Below are 24,345 nucleotides of genomic sequence, written 5' to 3' on the forward strand. Positions count from 1 at the left end.
TAAGAAAAGGAGGAAGGAGAAAAAAATATATTAAAAATGTAGAGGAAAGGGGAACACAGATCTCGGTCCAGGTGGGCAGGGGAGGGGGCTTTTCTCTCTCTTTCTCTCTCTCTTTCTCGCTCTCTCTTTTTTAAAAAGTGTTTTGAGGTTGTGTTTGTTCACTGGGGCTGGGATGGCATTACCACTAGTAGCTGTGGCCAAATCCGAGCAGCGACCTTGCACCCAACCGACCTGCCCCTCAGCAATAAAGTTTACTTGCTTTTAAAAGAAAAAATCTGCATTGTGGTTTTTGCTTTAATAATAATAATAATAATAATACTGTTGGGGTCTCCCCTAATTTTTGCCCCCAGGCTCTTTGTCCAACCATTGGGGGTGGGTTGGTATTTAGAGTTAATGATGTTACCTAGTTGGAATGTCTGCAGGAAAATAACCAAGCCCAGAGAGCACCAGGGCTGCCTCCTCCTCCTCCTTGCAAAACACACTCCTGTTTAACACTGATCATGTTGCCAAATTGGGTAATGAAATGTCTGCAAGAAAAGTACTCAGCTCAGAGAGCATCAAGGATCTCGCAGTCCTTCACCACTATCTCTTCCTCTTCCTCATCACCACAACCACCCCACAAATCCCCCTCCCTTCTAGCGCTGCTGGTGTTACCTAGTTGGGTCATGAAAAGTCTAAGCAAACCACCAAGCTCAGAGCACCAAGGACCCCACAGTTCTCCTCCCTCCCTCTCCTCCCCCTCCTCTTTCTCCCCTCCACAAACCATTCCTTAAACCCTGCTCCCTTCAGCACTGATGATGTTACCTGGTTGCAGTGGTGGGATTCAAGTAATTTAACAACCGGTTCTCTGCCCTAATGATTTCTTCCAACAACCAGTTCACCAAACTGCTCAGAAAGTTAACAACCGGTTCTCCCAAAGTGGTGCGAACTGGCTGAATCCCACCACTGCCTGGTTGGGTCATGAAATGTCTGCAAGAAAACTACCAAGCTCAGAAACCCCACAGTTGCCCTCCTCCTCCTCCTCTCTGCAAACACCACTCCCTTCTAGCACTGATGATGTTACCTAGTTGGGTCATGAAACGTCTTCAGGAAAACCACCCAGCTGAGAAGTCATCAAGGACCCTAGTTCGCATCCTCAGTGGGGTGGGCTGGGGAACCCTGCCTAGAACCTAAAATGGCATCTTTTCAGAGTCACTTGTTAGTGTGTGATGGGATGGCAGAGAAATTTAAGAAATCAAAAACTTTGGAGAAGTGTTGTGACTCCAGTCCCCGAACCTGGCCCCATGCCCGAAAGTGACTCCAAAAGTGAGGGGGAAGGGCCGGTTAAGGCTTACCTCAGGAGCACCGATTCCTTTGGCCCGGCTCCAGGAGCCAGAACCAGACCAGTCGGAGGACATAATGAGGCCGTCATCCCCTGATTCCTCCCTTCCCCAGGCTACGCCTTCAGACCCAGCTGATAATAATAATAGTCAAGCTTGGCTTGACCCGCGCTTCAGAAGATTAGAGAGGCGGCGTCATCAAAAGGAAGGGTGGGGCAGGGAACCCTGCCTAGAACCTAAAATGGCATCTTTTCAGAGTCACTTGTTAGTGTGTGATGGGACGGCAGAGAAATTTAAGAAATCAAAAACTTTGGAGAAGTGTTGTGACTCCAGCCCCCGAATCTGGCCCCATGCCCGAAAGTGACTCCAAAAGTGAGGGGGAAGGGCCAGTAAGGCTTACCTCGGGAGCACCGATTCCTTTGGCCCGGCTCCAGGAGCCAGAACCAGACCAGTCAGAGGACATAATGAGGCCGTCATCCCCTGATTCCTCCCTTCCCCAGGCTACGCCTTCAGACCCAGCTGATAATAATAATAGTCAAGCTTGGCTTGACCCGCGCTTCAGAAGATTAGAGAGGCGGCGTCATCAAAAGGAAGGGTGGGGCAGGAGCCCCACCCCACAGGATATATAAGGAGCTTTGGGACTGCTCTCACTCCAAGGGAAGCAAAAGTTTAGCTGATCCGTTTCAAAAAGAGCTGAAAGTCTTGCTACGTGAGTCATTTGTTTGAACTTTGGCAGGCAGCTGCGATTTCTCTGCCAGGACTGATAAGAGCCGTGAATCCACTGGCTGAAGGCCAGCTCGTGGGTCTGAAGTGGGGAAGGAGACAGAACAAGAAGGCTCTTCTGAGCACACGATTGGGATGGAGGCGGCCGCCATCTCTATCCAGGTGGGCACGAGGCTTGAATCAGACCCAGCCAGGAGCAGAGTTTTGGCAGCCAAGTTTTTGTTTTGTGCGGATTTATTTATTTATTTGTCACAATAGCATATATAAGCATAAGCATGAAATAACTATACGATATATAAGCATAAATATAATCATAAGTATGTAATAACTGTATGAAATTGGACACAATCGAAGGGAACATTAGGACAGGAACGGTAGGCACGTTGGTGCTCTTTTTCTTGGAAGCCTCGTGGATAGCCACGTGTGGCCATCCTCCTGTAAAGGGCAGGACGTATGTGTGAGAGTCAGTTTCTCAGGTTTAAGCATTTTAAAGACCTCTGGATTTCGACTCCCAGAATTCCTCATTCATTCATTCCATTTATACAGCTGAAAGCATGCTGGCTGAGGAATTCTGTGATCTGAAGTCCATCCATTTTAATGTTGAATGTTTGGAAGTTCGAAGGGATCTTGGCGGTCATGCGGTATACAATTTCACACAAATGGCTGTCCAATCTCCAACAGCTTCAGCTGTCTTCTTCTTCTTCTTCTACTTCTACTTCTTCTTCTTCTCTTCCTCCTCCTCCTCTTCTTCCTCTTCTTCTTCTTCCTCTCTCCTCATCCTCCTCTTCCCTTCTTCTTCTTTTTTTTTATTGAAAGAGTTTTAAAAAACAAAAACATTTTCCCCCTTTCCCCCCCCTCCCAAAACAACCCTTCCCCTCCTCCCCCGGCTTCCCGGGTCAATCACAAGGTATTGTTATACATAAACCAAATAACCACATCCAAAGCTTTTCATCTCCCCTCCCCATTACATAAAATAACTTTCTAATTATTCAAAGGCAATCTGATATTTCTTAATCTGATATCTGTTTTGTAGATAATCAATCCATTTTTTCCATTCAATTAAATATCTTTCCTGCGTGTTGTCTTTTAAAAACGCTGAGATTTTAGCCATCTCAGCCAAATTAATAACTTTCAATATCCATTCTTCTATTGTAGGTACCTCTTCTTTCTTCCAGTATTGTCCAATCAACAGTCTTGCTGCTGTTATTAAATTCAGAATCAATTTAGTCTCAATCCCTGTACAATCCGTTATAATTCCCAAAAGGAAAAATTGTGGCAGGAACTTTATCTTCTTCTTCAGTACATTTTGAATAATCCACCAAATTCTTATCCAAAAGACCTTAATTTTCTTGCAAGTCCACCAAATATGAAAATATGTAGCGTCATCACAATCACACCTCCAACATTTCGCTTGGATATTAGGATACATACATGATAATTTTTTGGGATCTAAGTGCCATCTATAAAACATCTTATAAAAATTTTCCCTTAAATTCTGTGCTTGTGTAAACTTAACATTTCTAACCCAAATTTTCTCCCATGTTTCCAACATTATTGGTTCCTGAATATTCTGTGCCCATTTTATCATACAATCCTTTACCAAATCCTTTTCCGAATCTATTTCAAGCAACACATTATACAATCTCTTTATATGCTCCTGGGTCTGATTTCTAATTTGCTTTATTAAATTTTCCTCCTTTGCATTATACCAATTTTTGATCTTCTTTCCATCTAGCACTTATTTGCCCATATTGAAACCAAGTATAATTCCTCCTTCTTCCTCTTCTTCCTCTTCTTCTTCTACTTCTTCTTCTACTTCTTCTTCTTCAGTACATTTTGAATAATCCACCAAATTCTTATCCAAAAGACCTTAATTTTCTTGCAAGTCCACCAAATATGAAAATATGTAGCGTCATCACAATCACACCTCCAACATTTCGCTTGGATATTAGGATACATACATGATAATTTTTTGGGATCTAAGTGCCATCTATAAAACATCTTATAAAAATTTTCCCTTAAATTCTGTGCTTGTGTAAACTTAACATTTCTAACCCAAATTTTCTCCCATGTTTCCAACATTATTGGTTCCTGAATATTCTGTGCCCATTTTATCATACAATCCTTTACCAAATCCTTTTCCGAATCTATTTCAAGCAACACATTATACAATCTCTTTATATGCTCCTGGGTCTGATTTCTAATTTGCTTTATTAAATTTTCCTCCTTTGCATTATACCAATTTTTGATCTTCTTTCCATCTAGCACTTATTTGCCCATATTGAAACCAAGTATAATTCCATCCTTCTTCATTTAATACCTGTAATGATTTTAATTGCAATCTACCTCCTTCAGCATACAAAAGTTCTTTATAAGTAATCATTTCCTGTTTCTGTTCTATATTTATATTCTCTATTGCATGTCTAGGGCTCACCCATATAGGAATCTTGTATTCTAATTTATAGGAATATTTTTTCCAGACCCGCAAAAGAGCACTTCTCAACACATGATTCTTAAAAGCCCTATCCACTTTTTTTTCATAAAATAAGTACGCATGCCATCCATATAACAAGTCATAACCTTCTATATTCAAAATTCTTTCCTCTGTTAAGTTAAACCAGTCACTTATTACTGAAAGGGCTACTGCTTCATAATATAATTTAAAGTTAGGCATTCTTAAACCACCTCTTTCCCGTGAGTCCTGTATTATTTTCATTTTAACCCTCGCCTTTTTACCCTGCCATATAAATTTATTAATCCCAATCTGCCAATCTTCCAAATTTTTATCCTTTTTAATTATTGGTATCATCTGGAACAGAAACAAAAATCTAGGTAACACATTCATTTTAATAGCCACAATCCTTCCCAATAGGGATAACTGCAATTTTTTCCAGACACTCATATCATTCTGAACTTTTTGCCATAGCAAGTCATAATTATTCTTATAAAGTTTCTTGTTCGATGAGCTAATATAGACCCCTAAATATTTAACCTTTTTTACTACCTCAAATCCTGTCATTTCCTCTAGTTTTTGTTTCTGTTGTATAGACATATTTTTAATTATCACTTTTGTTTTATTCTGATTTATTTTAAATCCTGATACCTTTCCATATTTATCAATTACTTCCAACAAAAATCTACTTGAATTTATAGGATTTGTTAAAGTAACCACTACATCATCTGCAAAAGCTCTAACTTTGTACTCATATTGTCTAATCTTAATTCCTCTATTTTCATTAATTCTCGTATTTTATCTAATAATGGTTCCAGAGTCAAAACAAACAATAATGGTGATAAGGGACATCCCTGTCTTGTTCCTTTCGCAATCTTAATAACTTCTGTCAAACTACCATTTACTATAATCTGTGCTGTTTGCTCTCCATAAATCGCTTTAATTATTCTAATAAAACAGTCTCCAAATTGCATTTTCTGTTAAGTTAAACCAGTCACTTATTACTGAAAGGGCTACTGCTTCATAATATAATTTAAAGTTAGGCATTCTTAAACCACCTCTTTCCCGTGAGTCCTGTATTATTTTCATTTTAACCTCGCCTTTTTACCCTGCCATATAAATTTATTAATCCCAATCTGCCAATCTTCCAAATTTTTATCCTTTTAATTATTGGTATCATCTGGAACAGAAACAAAAATCTAGGTAACACATTCATTTTAATAGCCGCAATCCTTCCCAATAGGGATAACTGCAATTTTTTCCAGCCACTCATATCATTCTGAACTTTTTGCCATAGCAAGTCATAATTATTCTTATAAAGTTTCTTGTTCGATGAGCTAATATAGACCCCTAAATATTTAACCTTTTTTACTACCTCAAATCCTGTCATTTCCTCTAGTTTTTGTTTCTGTTGTATAGACATATTTTTAATTATCACTTTTGTTTTATTCTGATTTATTTTAAATCCTGATACCTTTCCATATTTATCAATTACTTCCAACAAAGATCTACTTGAATTTATAGGATTTGTTAATGTAACCACTACATCATCTGCAAAAGCTCTAACTTTGTACTCATATTGTCTAATCTTAATTCCTCTATTTTCGTTAATTCTCGTATTTTATCTAATAATGGTTCCAGAGTCAAAACAAACAATAATGGTGATAAGGGACATCCCTGTCTTGTTCCTTTCGCAATCTTAATAACTTCTGTCAAACTACCATTTACTATAATCTGTGCTGTTTGCTCTCCATAAATCGCTTTAATTATTCTAATAAAACAGTCTCCAAATTGCATTTTCTCTATTAATTTAAATAAAAAATCCCAATGCAATCGATCAAAGGCTTTCTGCATCCAAAAAATAAGTGCTGCTGAAGTATTCTTCTTTCCAAATATTCCAATATATTAATAATCTGTCTAACATTATTCCTCATCTGCCTCCCTTTTATAAAACCAGATTGATCAGTATGAATTCTTTGTTGTAAAACTAACATTAATCTATTTGCTATTATTTTTACAAAAATCTTATAATCATTATTTAAAAGTGAAATCGGCCTGTAGTTACCAGGTTTAGAGCAATCTTGCTCCTCTTTGGTATCAGTGAAATAAAAGATGTTTTCCATGACGGGGTATTCCCACCCTAATTGTATCTGATTAAATAATTCTTTAAGTGGGCCTAATATTTCATCCTGTGTTTTTTATAATAAGTTGCTGTAAGACCATCTGTACCAGGGTTTTCCCATTTTAATTGTTTAATTGCCTCCACTATTTCTCCAGTAGCTATCGGCCGATTCAGCTCCTCCCTCTGTTCTAATGTTAGAATATTAACCTTATAATCTTTCAAATAATCATAAATGTCCCTATTCAATATTTTGTCTTTTGCATATAGTGCAGTATAAAATTCTGAGAATGCCTTTTTAATTTTATCCTGTTGATATATCTCTTTACCTTTATATTCTATTTTTTGTATGACACGTGCTTTCTGTTTCTTCCTTAAATTATATGCCAACCATCTCCCAGGTTTATTTGCATTACAAAAGGTATTATGTTTAGCATATTGTATATTCGTTGCCACCTGGTCTGCCATTAACATATTAAATTGACTCTGTAATATTTTTATAGCCTCTTTAAGTTTGTGATCTTGTGGGTTTTGAATTAATAACTGTTGCTTCCTTTGAATTTCTTCTTCCAAGTACCTACGCTGCCTTTGTTTATTATTCCTTTGCCTATTGTCCAAGTAAATCAATATCCTTCTAATAAACGCTTTGCTCGCCTCCCACACAGTTCCTATAGGTGTCCCTTTGTACATATTAAAATCAAAAAATTCTTTCAACTGTTTCTTACAATAAGTTACATTATCCTCATATCTAAACAGATTTTCATTCAACCTCCATGTTCTACCACCTTTTTCCCCTTGTAATAATTCCATCCATACTGGGCTATGGTCAGTTAAACACCTCGGAAATATCTTCGTTTTCTTCACCCTAGAAAGCAAGTCATTAGAAATTAAAATAAAATCAATACAGATTTTTTATTGAAAGAGTTTTAAAAACAAAACATTTTCCCCTTTTTCCCCTCCTCCCAAAAAATTCCCCTCCTGGCTTCCTGGTCAATCACAAGGTATTGTTATACATAAACCAAACATAGAATAAAATTTTCCTTCCAATCCAAATAACCACATCCAAAGCTTTTCATCTCCCAACCTCCCCATTACATAAAATAACTTTCTAATTATTCAAAGGCAATCTGATATTTCTTAATCTGATATCTGTTTTGTAGATAATCAATCCATTTTTCCATTCAATTAAATATCTTTCCTGTATTGTCTTTTAAAAGCTGAGATTTTAGCCATCTCAGCCAAATTAATAACTTTAATATCCATTCTTCTATTGTAGGTATCTCTTCTTCTTCCAATATTGTCCAATCAACAGTCTTGCTGCTGTTATTAAATTCAGAATCAATTTAGTCTCAATCCCTGTACAATCCGTTATAATTCCCAAAAGGAAAAATTGTGGCAGGAACTTTATCTTCTTCTTCAGTACATTTTGAATAATCCACCAAATTCTTATCCAAAAGACCTTAATTTTCTTGCAAGTCCACCAAATATGAAAATATGTAGCGTCATCACAATCACACCTCCAACATTTCGCTTGATATTAGGATACATACATGATAATTTTTGGGATCTAAGTGCCATCTATAAAACATCTTATAAAAATTTTCCTTAAATTCTGTGCTTGTGTAAACTTAACATTTCTAACCCAAATTTTCTCCCATGTTTCCAACATTATTGGTTCCTGAATATTCTGTGCCCATTTTATCATACAATCCTTTACCAAATCCCTTTCAGAATCTATTTCAAGTAACACATTATACAATCTCTTTATATGCTCCTGAGACTGATTTCTAATTTGCTTTACCAAATTTCCCTCGTTCTGCTCTATACCAATTTTTTGATCTTCTTTCCATCTAGCACTTATTTGCCCATATTGAAACCAAGTATAATTCCTCCCTTCTTCATTTAATACCTGTAATGATTTTAATTGCAATCTACCTCCTTCAACATACAAAAGTTCTTTATAAGTAATCATTTCCTGTTTCTGTTCTATATTTATATTCTCTATTGCATGCCTAGGGCTCGCCCATATAGGAATCTTGTATTCTAATTTATAGGAATATTTTTTCCAGACCTGCAAAAGAGCACTTCTCAACACATGGTTCTTAAAAGCCCTATCCACTTTTTCATAAAATGAGTACGCATGCCATCCATATAACAAGTCATAACCTTCTATATTCAAAATTCTTTCCTCTGTTAAGTTAAACCAGTCACTTATTACTGAAAGGGCTACTGCTTCATAATATAATTTAAAGTTAAGTATTCTTAAACCACCTCTTTCCCGTGTGTCCTGTATTAATTTCATTTTAACCTCGCCTTTTACCCTGCCATATAAATTTGTTAATCCCAATCTGCCAATCTTCCAAATTTTTATCCTTTTTAATTATTGGTATCATCTGGAACAGAAACAAAAATCTAGGTAACACATTCATTTTAATAGCCGCAATCCTTCCCAATAGGGATAACTGCAATTTCTTCCAGCCACTCATATCATTCTGAACTTTTTGCCATAGCAAGTCATAATTATTCTTATAAAGTTTCTTGTTTGATGAGCTAATATAGACTCCTAAATATTTAACCTTTTTTACTACCTCAAATCCTGTCATTTCCTCTAGTTTTTGTTTCTGTTGTATAGACATATTTTTAATTATCACTTTTGTTTTATTCTGATTTATTTTAAATCCTGATACCTTTCCATATTTATCAATTACTTCCAACAAAAATCTACTTGAATTTATAGGATTTGTTAACGTAACCACTACATCATCTGCAAAAGCTCTAACTTTATACTCATATTGTCTAATCTTAATTCCCTCTATTTTCATTAATTCTCGTATTTTATCTAATAATGGTTCCAGAGTCAAAACAAACAATAATGGTGATAAGGGACATCCCTGTCTCGTTCCTTTCGCAATCTTAATAACTTCTGTCAAGCTACCATTTACTATAATCTGTGCTGTTTGCTCTCCATAAATCGCTTTAATTATTCTAATAAAACAGTCTCCAAATTGCATTTTCTCTATTAATTTAAATAAAAAATCCCAATGCAATCGATCAAAGGCTTTCTCTGCATCCAAAAAAATAAGTGCCACTGAAGTATTCTTCTTTTCCAAATATTCCAATATATTAATAATCTGTCTAACATTATTCCTCATCTGCCTCCCTTTTATAAAACCAGATTGATCAGTATGAATTCTTTGTTGTAAAACTAACATTAATCTATTTGCTATTATTTTTACAAAATCTTATAATCATTATTTAAAAGTGAAATCGGCCTGTAGTTACCAGGTTTAGAGCAGTCTTGCTCCTCTTTGGTATCAGTGAAATAAAAGATGTTTTCCATGACGGGGTATTCACCCTAATTGTATCTGATTAAATAATTCTTTAAGTGGGCCTAATATTTCATCCTGTGTTTTTATAATAAGTTGCTGTAAGACCATCTGTACCAGGGTTTTCCCATTTTAATTGTTTAATTGCCTCCACTATTTCTCCAGTAGCTATCGGCCGATTCAGCTCCTCCTCTGTTCTAATGTTAGAATATTAACCTTATAATCTTTCAAATAATCATAAATGTCCCTATTCAATATTTTGTCTTTTGCATATAGTGCAGTATAAAATTCTGAGAATGCCTTTTAATTTTATCCTGTTGGTATATCTCTTTACCTTTATATTCTATTTTTTGTATGACACGTGCTTTCTGTTTCTTCCTTAAATTATATGCCAACCATCTCCCAGGTTTATTTGCATTACAAAAGGTATTATGTTTAGCATATTGTATATTCGTTGCCACCTGGTCTGCCATTAACATATTAAATTGACTCTGTAATATTTTTATAGCCTCTTTAAGTTTGTGATCTTGTGGGTTTTGAATTAATAACTGTTGCTTCCTTTGAATTTCTTCTTCCAAATACCTACGCTGCCTTTGTTTATTATTCCTTTGCCTATTGTCCAAGTAAATCAATATCCCTCTAATACACGCTTTGCTCGCCTCCCACACAGTTCCTATAGGTGTCCCTTTGTACATATTAAAATCAAAAAATTCTTTTAACTGTTTCTTACAATAAGTTACATTATCCTCATATCTAAACAGATTTTCATTCAACCTCCATGTTCTACCACCTTTTTTCCCTTGTAATAATTCCATCCATACTGGGCTATGGTCAGTTAAACACCTCGGAAATATCTTCGTTTTCTTCACCCTAGAAAGCAAGTCATTAGAAATTAAAATAAAATCAATACGTGAAAAAGATTGATGCCTATCAGAAAAAAGTAAAATCTCTCTCATCTGGATTCCGTAACCTCCATATATCTCTAAACTCAAAGTCTTCCATCATTTCAAAAAAGGATTTTGGTAATTTTGCATGTATAGGTATCTTCTTGGAGGAGGTTCTCTTATCCCTTCTTGTATCAATTACTCCATTCCAGTCTCCTAATAAAATAAACGAACTATAATCCCAGAGGGTCAACCTCTCATGTAACATTTTGTAAAACTTTTCTTGTTGCTGATTAGGTGCATAAATACCTATCAGCAAAGTCTTTTTTGCATCTATCACCAGTTCAATAGCAATAAATCTTCCTTGAATATCTGCCTCAATTAACTTAGCTGGTATATCCTTCCTGATATATACAACAATTCCATGCTTCTTTTCCAAAGCTGATGCAACAAAATGGTTACCCAATTTTGAATTAATTAAATATTTTTGGTCTGATAATTTTATATGTGTCTCTTGCAAACAAATCACATCATTTTTAAATTGTTTCAAGTAGTGAAATATTTTCCTTCTTTTCTGAGCTGAATTCAAGCCATTAACATTCCATGACAAGATTCTATTTGCCATTACTGGCCTCCTGAAGCTTTGAAGCAGACAACGGAAGCTCCTCCTCCGGTATCTTCCGTCTAGCTCCTCCCACAGCTTCCATACTGGGATCCTGACTTTTACTTTGAGACTGTTGCTCTTCTTTACGCTTAAGGGCTCCTCTTGTCACCCTTTGCTCTTGTGGTTCCTCTAATACTGGCAGCAATAAAGGCTCTTGGATCACCACGCCTTCTTGAGTCTCTTGAAGTTTTTCTATCACTTCTATTTCGACTTTCAAAACTGTAGAAAGAAAATCCTTTGCCTTTAAAACAGTGTCAATTCTATATCTCCTTCCTTGATAGAATACTGTCAGTCCAACTGGCACCTCCCATCTGAATTGAATCTGATGTTTTTTAAGTTCTTGTGTAAAAAAAGCAAATTCCTTCCTGTCTCTTAACATCTTTGAAGGAATCTCTTTCAACACCTTCAACTCCTGTTCTCCAATTTTTAAAGTTGTCTGATATGAAACTTGCAGAATCTGATTTCTCATAGTCCTTTTCACAAAATAAACCACAATGTCCCGAGGAAGCTTTCTCTGTCTTGCAATCCAGGAATTAACTCTATATATTTTATCAATTTGGTAAGCTACCTCTTGGGGGTCCACTTCAATAAATTCAGCCAATGCTTCTGATATAATTTTTCTTAAGTCTTCTCCTCGCTCTTCTTGCATACCACAATTCTAAGAGCTCCTTCCATAAGTTTATATTGTAATATCACAACCTGATCTTCATTTTGATCCACTTTTTTCTGAACACCTTTCATTTTGTCTTCTAAATGCTTATTTGACTGAGAGATCTGTTGCATTTCCACTTCCAATCCCTCAATTTTTACTCAATCCTTGAACAGCCATGAGAATATCTTCTCTTATTTTGCATTAAAATTCTCCATCATCTCTTTTTGCCTATCTTCAGAAAGTTTTAATTGTACTTTCAATATATCCTCAAGATTTGGTTCAGATCCCCTTCTTCCAGAAGGCTTTAAAGGTTTAGCTGCCATTCTGTCTTCATAAGAGTCAGGAATTTAAACTTAAAAACTTTCCTTTACTCCTTTCAGTATAAAAAAAAACTCCGTTTGTAACAATCCACAAATAACGCTACTTTATCGTACTAAAAAATTTTACTTTCACTTTCAGACGCCATTTTAAAAGTCAATTAATCAAAGACAAAGAAAGGTTTCAGGTTTCAAAAAGGGAGTCGGTATACTTGCCCTGCTGATTCTACATCAAAGATCGAGCGCTTGTGAAATTCCCGTCTGCTTAGAAAATCAATCAATTTAATAAGTCCTTTTGAGCAGAAGCGACTTTCCCACTCCTTTTTCCTGATAAAAACAGGAGCGTGCTGAAGTTGGAGGGAGTGGAATTCGGTGGGGTCATAAATCCAGGAAACCCCCTGTCAGACCTGCCACTTTTCCACAACTCTGATAACCCTCTTTCGCCCAGAGGGTATGCTAAGCTCAGTGAACAGCGATTTTTTTTCTGTTTCACTGACTTTTACAATCTTCTAACACGGAGTGCTCTGTTAGAGCACCCAGCAGGAGGGTGACGTCACTGGAGCCTCCTCCTCTTCCTCCTCCTCCTCCTCCTCCTCCTCCTCCTCCTTCACCTTCCTTGATAGAATACTGTCAGTCCAACTGGCACCTCCCATCTGAATTGAATCTGATGTTTTTTAAGTTCTTGTGTAAAAAAAGCAAATTCCTTCCTGTCTCTTAACATCTTTGAAGGAATCTCTTTCAACACCTTCAACTCCTGTTCTCCAATTTTTAAAGTTGTCTGATATGAAACTTGCAGAATCTGATTTCTCATAGTCCTTTTCACAAAATAAACCACAATGTCCCGAGGAAGCTTTCTCTGTCTTGCAATCCAGGAATTAACTCTATATATTTTATCAATTTGGTAAGCTACCTCTTGGGGGTCCACTTCAATAAATTCAGCCAATGCTTCCGATGATTTCAGTAGGCTTCTTATGAACAACGCATGCGCCGAGGCAGGCACACGGGCCTTGGAACATTGCGCATGCGCATCTCGGCGCGTTATAAGCTTGCTACGGCGCCTGCGCGACGAGACAGCTGATTTTGCTTGCTGTTTCTCCGTCCTTGGAGCGATCATGGCCGGGCGGGGGAAACTGATCGCCGTGCTGGGCGACGAAGACACGGTGACCGGTTTTCTGCTGGGCGGCGTGGGCGAGCTGGACAAGCACCGGCGCCCGAACTTCCTGGTGGTGGAGAAAGAAACGGCGCTGACCGAGATCGAGGAGGTTTTTCGGTGAGGAGGAGGGAGGTGGCGAAGGAGAGGGAAGAGCCGGGAGGCGGTTGCCCGGGAAACGGCAAGGGAAGGACCATTGATCTTGGAAAACGGGGGGGCGCTTCATTTGGGAAGGGACCATTGCTTGTCATGGGGGGGGGAAGTTTAGATGAAACCAAGCCAATGGGTTCAGGGCGGAAGAGACCACCTACTTTTTCGGCGGGGGTGTCGCAAAAGAGGAGGCTAAACCATTCCAGGCGGCGGAGGGGGGGGGAAAGCAATTACATTTAATGGGGGTTCTTTTAATGGGGAAAAGAGAAGGAACTCAATTGGGGAGGAATTGGGAAGCAAGGATGGGGTTGAGGCTGGACAGCCCCCCCTATCTGAAATAGTACAGGGTCTCTCGCCTGTTTGGCCAGGGGGTTGGGCTAGATGACCTCCCAGGTCCCTTTCCCACTGTTGCTCTGCATTTTTAAATGCTTTTAGTTGCTTTTAGCTCGGTGGGATTCTATGCACACACACACACACACCTCCCCTTAAATTTCCTCCCTGTTGGGTTTCTAAACCAGGGGTCTCCAACCTTGGTCCCTTTAAGACTCGTGGACTTCAACTCCCAGAGTCCCTCAGCCAGCAAAGCTGGCTGAGGAACTCTGGGAGTTGAAGTCCACGAGTCTTAAAGGGACCAAGGTTGGAGACCCCTGTTCTAAACTGATCCTGGTTAGAATTGGCCAAAAAGATCCTGTATTCTCGCCTCCGGCAAAATTGAGAAGGTGTTGGGTTGGGCCAATGTTTGCCCACAAACAAACCAAACTCCGGCTCTGGCTGCTTTCTGCCGGTCTTGGTTTACTTGGGAAGGATCAGCTCCCTGTCATTTGTGACCTTGAGAAGAGGAGAAGATTCAAAGGAGGCAGGATTCGATCTCTGCCCAATGTTAGGACGTCGTAGTGAGTAATTTTCCACGGTTTTGGGGAAAACCCTCGTTTGGTCTTCGGGTGAACTCGGTGGGCCATGCCTTTGATTCAGAAATCAAACCGGTTATTTCTCAATCTCTGCCGCTTTTAAGATGGGCGGATTACAACTCCCAGGATCCCCCAGCTGGCTGAGGGATCCTGGGAGTTGTAGTCCGCACATCTTTAAAGTGCCCGAGGGTTGAGGAACACTCAACTGGATGGTGGGAATTTCTTCCACCAGAAAATCTGCGAACTCAGAAGTTCCTTCCCTGAATAGGTTTTATGGCGTTTTCTTCCCGTAGAGAAAGTCTGCCTTTGGTTCGTTTTAATCTTCTAAATTATTTTTTTATTCCCATAATTTGTACAGGTCGTCCTCCATTTACAGTAGTAGCAAGTGCAGCCCCAAGGAGCTGATGGAGTTCTGGTAGTAGCCCCAGTATTAAGGGGAGTCCCAGTGGTAGCTCCAGTAATAGACGGAGCCCCAGTAGTAACCGCAATAGTAGGGGGAGCCCCAGTAGTAGCAAGTGTAGCCCCAAGAAGCTGATGAAGTCCCAGTAGGAGGCCCAGTAGTAGTGGGAGTCCCAGTAGTAACAGGGGGAGCCCCAAGGAGTTGATGGAGTAGCCCCAGTAGTAGCCCAGTATTTTCCCTAATATTAGAGAAAGCCCCAGTAGTAGCAGGTGGAGTGGCAAAGAGCCGGTGGAGTCCCAGTAGGAGCCCCCATAGCAGAGAAAGCCCCATTAGCAGCAGGGGGAGCCCCCAGTAGCTGACCTCTCCTCCCCACTCTCCTCTCTGCCCGCAGGAGCTTCCTGGCCCGCGAGGACATCGGCATCGTCCTCATCAACCAGTTCATCGCGGAGATGATCCGCCACGTCATTGACGCGCACAACAAGTCCCTGCCGGCCGTGCTGGAGATCCCCTCCAAGGAGCACCCTTACGACGCCTCCAAAGACTCCATCCTACGCCGCGCCAGGGGCATGTTCACCGCTGAAGACTTGCGATAGGCGGGCCAGGAGAGCCCACTCCCTTCCCGGGCCGGCTTCTGCTTCGCGGTGGTCCTCCTTTCTTGGCCCCTTCCTCTCCTTGTGTTGCCTTGTGGTCTTTCACCTTCTGCTCCTCGTCATGCGGAAGAAGGAATCTTCGTTGGAGACGAACTCTTTGGTCTTTTTGAGCATCCAGGCTGCTCTTCACCCCACCCTGTTGACCTCATGGGAGTCAGGAACCCGGAAGTTCTAAGCGTGGCTGGCTGGGGAATTCTGGGAGTTGAAGTCCACAGGTCTTCAAGTGGCCAAGGTTGAGAGTGAAGTTCCACAATCCAATTCAGTATTTCTCAGCCGCTTTAAGACGGGTGGAATTCAACGCTGGTGGTTTGGTGTCCACTTCCCCTTCATCTGGGACTCTTGGGAGAAGACCCCAATCTTCTTCCCAGGACCTAGGCTGGGTTCCTGATTTTCTCTGAGGTCGGAATTGGCCTGGTTGCCATTCCATGTCCCTTGTTCTTCATGACCAGTTATGGTCCTCACCACAGATCTACTTTGGCCCAAGTCCTCTGCTGCTTCTCCCTGTCCTCCTCCTCCTTCTTGCTATTTAAACCCTTTCCTTGAGGATGGAACCCCCAAAATGGGTTTGATGTTAAGATGGGATATCCTGACTTGTTGCTTGCAAGAAGCTAGTTTGTTTATCTTTCTCCTACAGTGCAATAGCCCAGGGGTCTCCAACCGTACCAACTTTAAGACTTGTGGACTTCAACGCTCAGAGTTCCTGAGAGCAAAGCTGGCTGAGGAACTCTGGGAGTTGAAGTCCACAAGTCTTAAAGTTGCCAAGGTTGGAGACCCCTGCAATAGCCAAACATCTCCCCTCCCTGAGATATTGCAACCCAGATGAAAAATTTTCCTAATTTTTGCCTTCCCTCAAAAAGGAATTCTGCTTCCGATGGCCAAGACGTCCCCTTGACCGTTGGTTGTCTAGAAGGAAGTTCTGCTCCGATGAACCATTTTGAGTCTTCTTCAGCCTAGAGCCAGGTTTCCCAGCCTTGGCTGTTTGAAGATGTGGTGTGGACTTCAACTCCCAGAATTCCTCAGCCAGCAGGGTTCTAAGCACGGCTGGGTGGGGAATTCTGGGAGTTGGTCCATACATTTTCAAGTGGCCAAGGTTGGTTCCACCATCCAATTCATAATGTCACAAACTTAGCCGCTTTAACCTGCGTGGACTTCAATTCCCAGAATTCCCTAGGCAGCATCGTTCTAAGCATGGCTGGCTGGGGAATTCTGGGAGTTGAAGTCCATCCATCGTAAAGCTGCCAAAACTGAGAATGACGTTCCACCATCCTATTCAATGTGTCTCATCTTCAGCCACTTCAAGACGTGTGGACGTCAACTCCCAGAATCCCCTGGTTCTAAACAAGGCTGGCTGGGGAATTCTGGGCGTTGAAGTCCCCGCATCTTAAAGTGGCTAAATTGAAAAACCCTGGCCTAGTGGCTTCCCACGATCCATCGGAAGTGGTGGTGTTTGGGGTCTAGGCCCCCCAACTGGGAAAGTCTGATCCCCTTTTCTCCCCTACCCTGCCTACAAAGTGATTATCTAATAGCAGTTGCAATTCCCCTGGTGTCTCGGAAGCAACCATGCCTGTTAAACCAAAACCCGACTGGATGGAAGGAATTAATAAAACTGATTTCTGTTTAATTTCGGTCTGTTTTGAGTGGTCAAGTTGGGTGAAGTGGGAGGCGATTCAGATGTAAAATATTTGTGTGTCCTCCGCCGGCCCCCCCTCCCCATTTGTGTTTCTGACTCCGCAAGCTATTTTGAGCCCAGCCAGTGTGGGGGTCCCTCTTTCCCTGCAATCTGTCAAATGGAGAAGTTGACGGTGCCTGTCCTTGGCATGCGCTCGTGAGTCACTTCCTGGGTGCCACCTGCAAAGGAGCTTCTTGTGCAGAGAGAAATGGCCGCATCGATCGGTTTCTTCGGTTGGGACGATTCATCGTGGTTTGCTTCTGATTCATGGTGGTCTTAAATGACGAAGCAGCTCAAGTCTGAAAAGTATCGATGCTGTTTTCTTGATTAGTTCAATTCTTAAGCTAACTGGGTCATTCAGAGAGGGATCTAGGTGAGGAGTTCTTTCTTTCTTTCTTTCTTTCTTTCTTTCTTTCTTTCTTTCTTTCTTTCTTTCTTTCTTTCTTTCTTTCTTTCTCTTTCTTCCTTCCTTCTTTCCTCTCTTCCCTTCCCTTCCCTTCCCTTCCCTTCCCTTCCCTTCCTTTTTCTTCTAATGCTAAGAAAGTAAGCATGAGAATTAGTTTTTGTTGTTTAGAAGTCGTCTTCTTTCTTTCTTTTCTTTTTTCTTTTCTTTCTTTTTCCCTTTCCCCCTTTTTCTTTTTCTCTCTTTTCTCTCTCTCTCTCTCTCTCTCTCCCTCCCGCCCTCCCTCTCCCTTTCCCTCTCTCTTGACAAGTTTGGAGATTTCTGGCTGAGGAATTCTGGGAGTTGAAGTCCACAAGTCTTAAACTTGACAAGTTTGGAGACCCCTGCCTCAGAACATAGAATAACAGGGTTGGGAGGGTCCGTGGAGATCTTCTAATCCACCTCCTTGCTCAAGCAGGAAGCCGCCTATATCATTCCAGACAAAGGGTTGGGTTGGGTTGGCTACCAAGAATGGAAAACGGCCTGAGCCAATTCAAGGGACCCCTGGTGATGTGGATGCCATCATTTTGGCCCCTCCTGGTTTAGGTTCGGGGTGGGGGTGGGGTCCCCTCTTTTGACTCACTCCTGGAGGAAGGGGGAGGGGAAACGTGACCTCACAAGAGGCTGTGACAGCAGCTGTGAAGTAGCAGCTCACCAAATTTGATGGCCACCACTGGAAGCCCTCAAGAACATCCAGCTCCACCCTTAACGACTGAAAGGAAGACCAACTGGCGGGTTGTCTCTATGCCGCTACGAGAAGAGGGTTTAGGAAGGGAAGCCAGCATCTGTGGTCCCGGTCAGATAAGTCTCGTGGGTAGCCGGGCAGGGCCACCACACTCTTGTCCCGCTCAACCATGGCGCGTCCACTCAACATGGACACCCTCCAGCAGAACTTCTGGAAGGAAGAATATGGGAAGGAGATCATGCTCCGTTTTGCCTGGCACCAAAAGTACGGGGCCTTGGTCAAAGCCAAGCAGGAGAGCCTACGCGAACGCCGCAAGAAAGCTGAAGACACCACCCTACGCCTGCCCTCCGTCCGCCCCCCACCCCCAGTCAAACCCAGCTCTCCCCCTCCACCCCTCCCTCCTCCCCTGCCCAAGCCGGTCCAGCCGCTGCCTCGGCAACGCGACCTGACCGGGCTGGACAAGGCCCTCCTGGAGATGGAGATGAAGCCGGCTCCTCGCGAAGTGCGCAACCTTCTCTACCAGGGTATCTCTCACGAGGACGAAGGACGTTTCCGCTACTTGAAGCTGCGCCTCCTCGTCCCGCCGGAGGAAAAATACACCTTCCCCATCACCACCAACTTCACCTACGGCTGGCAGATGGGTGAGTGGTTGGGCTGGAAGGACGCAGGGGGCAGGGGGCACTGGGCATGCGTGTAAGTGGACAGGCGGAGGATCCACGATGCAGGGTCAGGGGTGATGCACAGGTGTAGAATAGGTGGTACATGGCTCAATAGCAGTAACTGTGAGAGGGATCTTGGAGTCCTGGTGGACAATCCCTTAAACAGGAGCCAGCCGTGTGCTGCAGCAGCCCAAAAAAGCCAACACAATCCTAGGCTGCATAAACAGAGGGATAGAATCAAGGTCATGTGAAGTGTTGATACCACTTTATAAGGCCTTGGTAAGGCCACACTTGGAATATTCGCACCCAGTTTTGGTTGCCACAATATACAAAAGATGTTGAGATGTTGAGATCAGGCAGCCGACACCGACAAGTTCTAGCTTGTGCGTTGAGTACTAAACAAACGATGAGTACCGGGGCAAAATTTTCATGTCAAAATGCGTTGAATACCAAATTCGATGAGTTTCAAAGCAGCTGAATATCACGGTACCTCTACACCATATTGCTCTCTATATGTTGTTGTTGTTAGTTGTAAAGTCGTGTCCAACCCATCGCGACCCCATGGACAACATTCCTCCAGGCCTTCCTGTCCTCTACCATCCTCTGGAGTCCATTTAAACTCATGCCTACTGCTTCAGTGACTCCATCCAGCCACCTCGTTCTCTGTCATCCCTTTCTTCTTTTGCCCTCCATCGTTCCCAGCATTAGGCTCTTCTCCAGGGAGTCCTTCTTTCTCATTAGGTGGCCAAAGTATTTCAGTTTCCTCTTCAGGATCTGGCCTTCTAAAGAGCAGTCAGGGTTGATCTCCTCTAGGACTGACTGGTTGGATCGCCTTGCAGACTTTCAACTCCCAGAATTCTCCAGCCAGCTGAAGTTTACAAATGTTAAAAGCTGCCAGGTTTGGAGATCTCTGGTTTAGCCCAACTAAAAGAAGGGTTGGGAGTGACATGACAGCTGTCTTCACATAAATTGAGGGGATGTCACAGAGAAGATGGGGTTGTCCTATTCTCCAAAGCACTCGAGGGCAGGACAAGAAGCAATGGGTGGAAGCTCATGAGAGAGAGTTCCAACTTGAAAACAAGGAATTTCCTGTTTTCCAATTAATCAATAGCTTGTCTCCTGAAGTTGTATTGTGCCATCTTTGGAGGTTTTCAAGAAAAGACAGGACAACCATTTTTCTAGGAGGGTGTGAGAACTCCTGCCTTGAGCAGGGGGTTGGACTAGAAGACCTCTAAGGTCCCTTCCAACTCTACAGTTCTATGAGCTACTCCTTGGCCTTCTCCTAGCCCTGTCCCCCTAGGGTCTCTCAAGCCCTCTCAAGCCCAGGGTCTCTCAAGCCCTGTCCCCCTAGGGTCTCTCAAGTCCCCCTAGGGTCTCTCAAGCCCTGTCCCCCTAGGGTCTCTCAAGTCCCCCTAGGGTCTCTCAAGCCCTGTCCCTCTAGGGTCTCTCAAGTCCCCCTAGGGTCTCTCAAGCCCTCTCAAGCCCAGGGTCTCTCAAGCCCTGTCCCCCTAGGGTCTCTCAAGTCCCCCTAGGGTCTCTCAAGCCCTGTCCCCCTAGGGTCTCTCAAGTCCCCCTAGGGTCTCTCAAGCCCTGTCCCTCTAGGGTCTCTCAAGTCCCCCTAGGGTCTCTCAAGCCCTGTCCCCCTAGGGTCTCTCAAGTCCCCCTAGGGTCTCTCAAGCCCTGTCCCCCTAGGGTCTCTCAAGTCCCCCTAGGGTCTCTCAAGCCCTCTCAAGCCCAGGGTCTCTCAAGCCCTGTCCCCCTAGGGTCTCTCAAGTCCCCTAGGTCTCTCAAGCCCTCTCAAGCCCTGGGTCTCTCAAGCCTTGTCCCCCTAGGGTCTCTCAAGTCCCCCTAGGGTCTCTCAAGCCCTGGGTCTCTCAAGCCTTGTCCCCCTAGGGTCTCTCAAGCCCCCTAGGGTCTCTCAAGCCCTGGGTCTCTCAAGCCCTGTCCCCCTAGGGTCTCTCAAGTCCCCCTAGGGTCTCTCAAGCCCTCTCAAGCCCAGGGTCTCTCAAGCCCTGTCCCCCTAGGGTCTCTCAAGTCCCCCTAGGGTCTCTCAAGCCCTCTCAAGCCCAGGGTCTCTCAAGCCCTGTCCCCCTAGGGTCTCTCAAGTCCCCCTAGGGTCTCTCAAGCCCTCTCAAGCCCAGGGTCTCTCAAGCCCTGTCCCCCTAGGGTCTTTCAAGTCCCCCTAGGGTCTCTCAAGCCCAAGGTTGAGGACTTTAACCTCAAAGGGACCACACAGCTCCCTCCTCTTATTTTTCTCTCCTCTCCTCACACCTCAATTTCTGTCTTCCAGGGAAAATGGCTGCCTCCCACGTGGCCCCCACGGCCAAGACCCGCACCGACAGCTTCTTCCGAAAGAACGGCGCCTTCTCTTTGCTGCATCCTCGGGATGTGGCCCTCTGAAGTGTCAATTCCACAAAACCGAGACTATGTGATTACTTTGGTGGCCGTCTCCTTCCTTGGCCGGTATCTAAGGTGGCTTCAGGATGATCTAGATTAGGGCTGTCAAAAACTCAACTTCATTCAGGGCTGCATCAGGGTTGTATTTGACCTTGGAGTGGGGTGGGGGGGGCGTGGCCAGCTTGATGTCACTCATTGAGGTTCTGCTTTTGGGCGTGATGTCCTCTCGCAGTCCTCTGCCCGCGAAAAGAGAGCCTGGGAAGCCCAAGTATGGCCCTTCCGAGCAGTAGTGGGTTTCAAATCCTCCCACTACTGATTTGCTTGAGGTGTGCGCACTTGCGCATATGCACAGAGACATCCGGGCGGGTGGGCAGCGCCTCCTACCACCACTGGTTCGCCCTGGTTTTCCCAAACCGGGGCGAACCAGTAGTAACCACCACTGTTCCTGAGCTCTGTTTTTGCTTGCAGAGGGCTGCAGGAGGCTGTTGCAGCCAAAAACAGCTTGGGAGGCCCGCGTGTGGCCCTCCCAAGCAGTACAGGGTTTCAAATCCCGCCACTACCGGTTTGCTCATGGGTGTGCACATGTTCACGTGCGCAACACTTCTACCCATGCGCAGAGACATCCGGCGAAGTGGGCAGAGCCTCCCACTGCTGCTGTTACTGGTTCACCTGATCTGGGGCGAACCGGTGGCAACCCACCATTCTTCTGAGCTCCATTTTTGCTTGCAGAGGGCTGCAGGAGGCTGTCGCGGCCAAAAACAGAGCCCAGGAGGCCTGCATATGGCCCTCCTGAGCTCTGTTTTCACTGGCAGCAGCACCATAGGCTGGTCCTTTGCTGTTTCCAGAGCACCCTGTGGGCCGGATGCGGGCCACAGTCTTTGAGTTTGGCACCCCTGATCTAGAACCATCTATCCAAGGCAGGTTTGGGCAGTGAAAAGAAAGGCCTAGCTTCACTCCGTGTGACTCCAGCCCCCGAACCTGGCCCCATGCCCGAAAGTGACTCCGAAAGTGAGGGGGAAGGGCCGGTAAGGCTTACCTTGGGAGCCCCGATGCCTTTGGCCCGACTCCAGGAGCCAGAACCAGGCCAGTCGGAGGACGTAATGAGGCCGTCATCCCCTGATTCCTCCCTTCCCCAGGCTATGCCTTCAGACCAAGGTGAGAATAATAATAGTCAAGCTTGAATTGACCCACGCTTCAGAAGATTAAAGAGGCGGTGTCATCAAAAGAAATGGGGGGCAGGAGCCCCACCCCACAGGATATATAAGGAGCTTTGGGACTGCTCTCACTCCACGGGAAGCAAAAGTTTAGCTGAACCATTTCAAAAAGAGCTGAAAGTCTTGCTACGTGAGTCATTTGTTTGAACGTTGGCAGGCAGCTGCGATTTCTCTGCCAAGACTGATAAGAGCCATGAATCCACCGGCTGAAGGCCAGCTCGTGGGTCTGAAGTGGGGAAGGAGACAGAACTCTGTGATCTCAGAGAGGTCTGTGACTCACTTAACAACCGTCTTCCTTAGCAACGGAAATTCCGGCTCCAGGGGGTCGTGTCATCCTATTAGGGACTCTAGGTGTCATTCAATGGGCTTCAAACTTTCTTCCAAGGTTTTAATCCATGGACATTTTGCATTTTTGGACAACTGCAGTATATTCACTATGAGGGGCTACAGGTAGTACCTAACTTTCGACCACAATTGAGCTCAAAATTTCTGTTGCTAAGCAAGACAATTGTGAGCTTTGCTGCATTTTACGATCTTCCCTGACGAAGTTGTTAAGTGAATCACGGACGTTGTTAAGTCAAGTTACACGGTTGTTAAGTGAATCTGGCTTCCCCATAAACTTTCCTGGTCAGAAGGCCGCAAAACCCCGCAACACTGCAACCGACATAAGTACATGCCAGTTGCCAAGCCTCTGAGTTTTGATCACATGACCCGCATGGAGTTCAGTCATAAGTCATTAATGGCCCTCCTTGAATTATGACCGTAATTAAGCCGTCCATTTCAGTTCCTTCGTCAGTTTTGAGGGGTTTGAACCACGGAATTCTGGGAATTGAAGTCCACACACATCTTAAAAGTTGGCAAGCTTCAAAAACACGGGTTTAATGGATTCTTGGTAAAAACCATTCCAACTCCATACGTTGTACACTTCTGTGAAATAAGACAGCAACACACAGCAAGGAGAACATATTAGAAACACTGCCTGCTTCATCATGGATCAAATCATCTACAAAATAGTGGTGAAATCCAAATTCTTTTACTACCGGTTCTGTAGGTGTGGCTTGTTGGGTGTGGTAGGGGAAGGATACTGCAAAATTCCCATTCCCACCCCTCTCCAGGGGAAGGATACTGCATAATCTCCATTCCCACTCCACTCCTGGGGGAAGGATACTGCAAAATCCCCATTCCCACCCCACTCCAGGGGAAGGATACTGCAAAATCCCCATTCCCACCCCACTCCAGGGGGGAAGGATACTGCAAAATCTCCATTCCCACCCCACTCCACTCATGGGGAAGGAAGCTTTGCTGGCTGAGGGACTCTGGGAGTTGAAGTCCACAAGTCTTAAAGGGACCAAGGTTGGAGAGCCCTGAACCATGGTTGATAACATCCCAGAAGTGGGCGGGGGGGGGGGGGGAATGGCTGTGTTGGGATGAATGGACAATGAATAAAGACAAATGAATTTTCACCCATGGGTGACAACGATGTGCTGAAGATGTCTTGCAAAGAAGAATACAACACAAGAATTCATCAAGAATATTCCTGCACTTTTTTTTTTTTGTAAATCCAA

General features: G+C 43.4%; 2 protein-coding genes across 2 annotated transcripts; both read left to right on the plus strand.

Annotated features, from left to right (window-relative positions):
- Positions 1-13,511: 13,511 nt before the first annotated feature.
- Positions 13,512-17,335, plus strand: ATP6V1F (ATPase H+ transporting V1 subunit F). The gene is made up of 2 exons (XM_058191407.1): positions 13,512-13,726; positions 15,456-17,335. Exons 1-2 carry the CDS (start codon positions 13,569-13,571, stop codon positions 15,655-15,657), a joined length of 360 nt encoding a protein of 119 aa, XP_058047390.1. The 5' UTR covers positions 13,512-13,568; the 3' UTR covers positions 15,658-17,335.
- Positions 17,336-18,477: 1,142 nt separating this feature from the next.
- On the plus strand, positions 18,478-24,139 carry SPMIP1 (sperm microtubule inner protein 1). Its single transcript, XM_058191095.1, has 2 exons — positions 18,478-19,151; positions 21,460-24,139. Exons 1-2 carry the CDS (start codon positions 18,680-18,682, stop codon positions 21,567-21,569), a joined length of 582 nt encoding a protein of 193 aa, XP_058047078.1. The 5' UTR covers positions 18,478-18,679; the 3' UTR covers positions 21,570-24,139.
- Positions 24,140-24,345: the final 206 nt, after the last annotated feature.

Source organism: Ahaetulla prasina, chromosome 7, assembly GCF_028640845.1.
Source record: "Ahaetulla prasina isolate Xishuangbanna chromosome 7, ASM2864084v1, whole genome shotgun sequence".
NCBI classification, from domain to species: domain Eukaryota; kingdom Metazoa; phylum Chordata; class Lepidosauria; order Squamata; family Colubridae; genus Ahaetulla; species Ahaetulla prasina.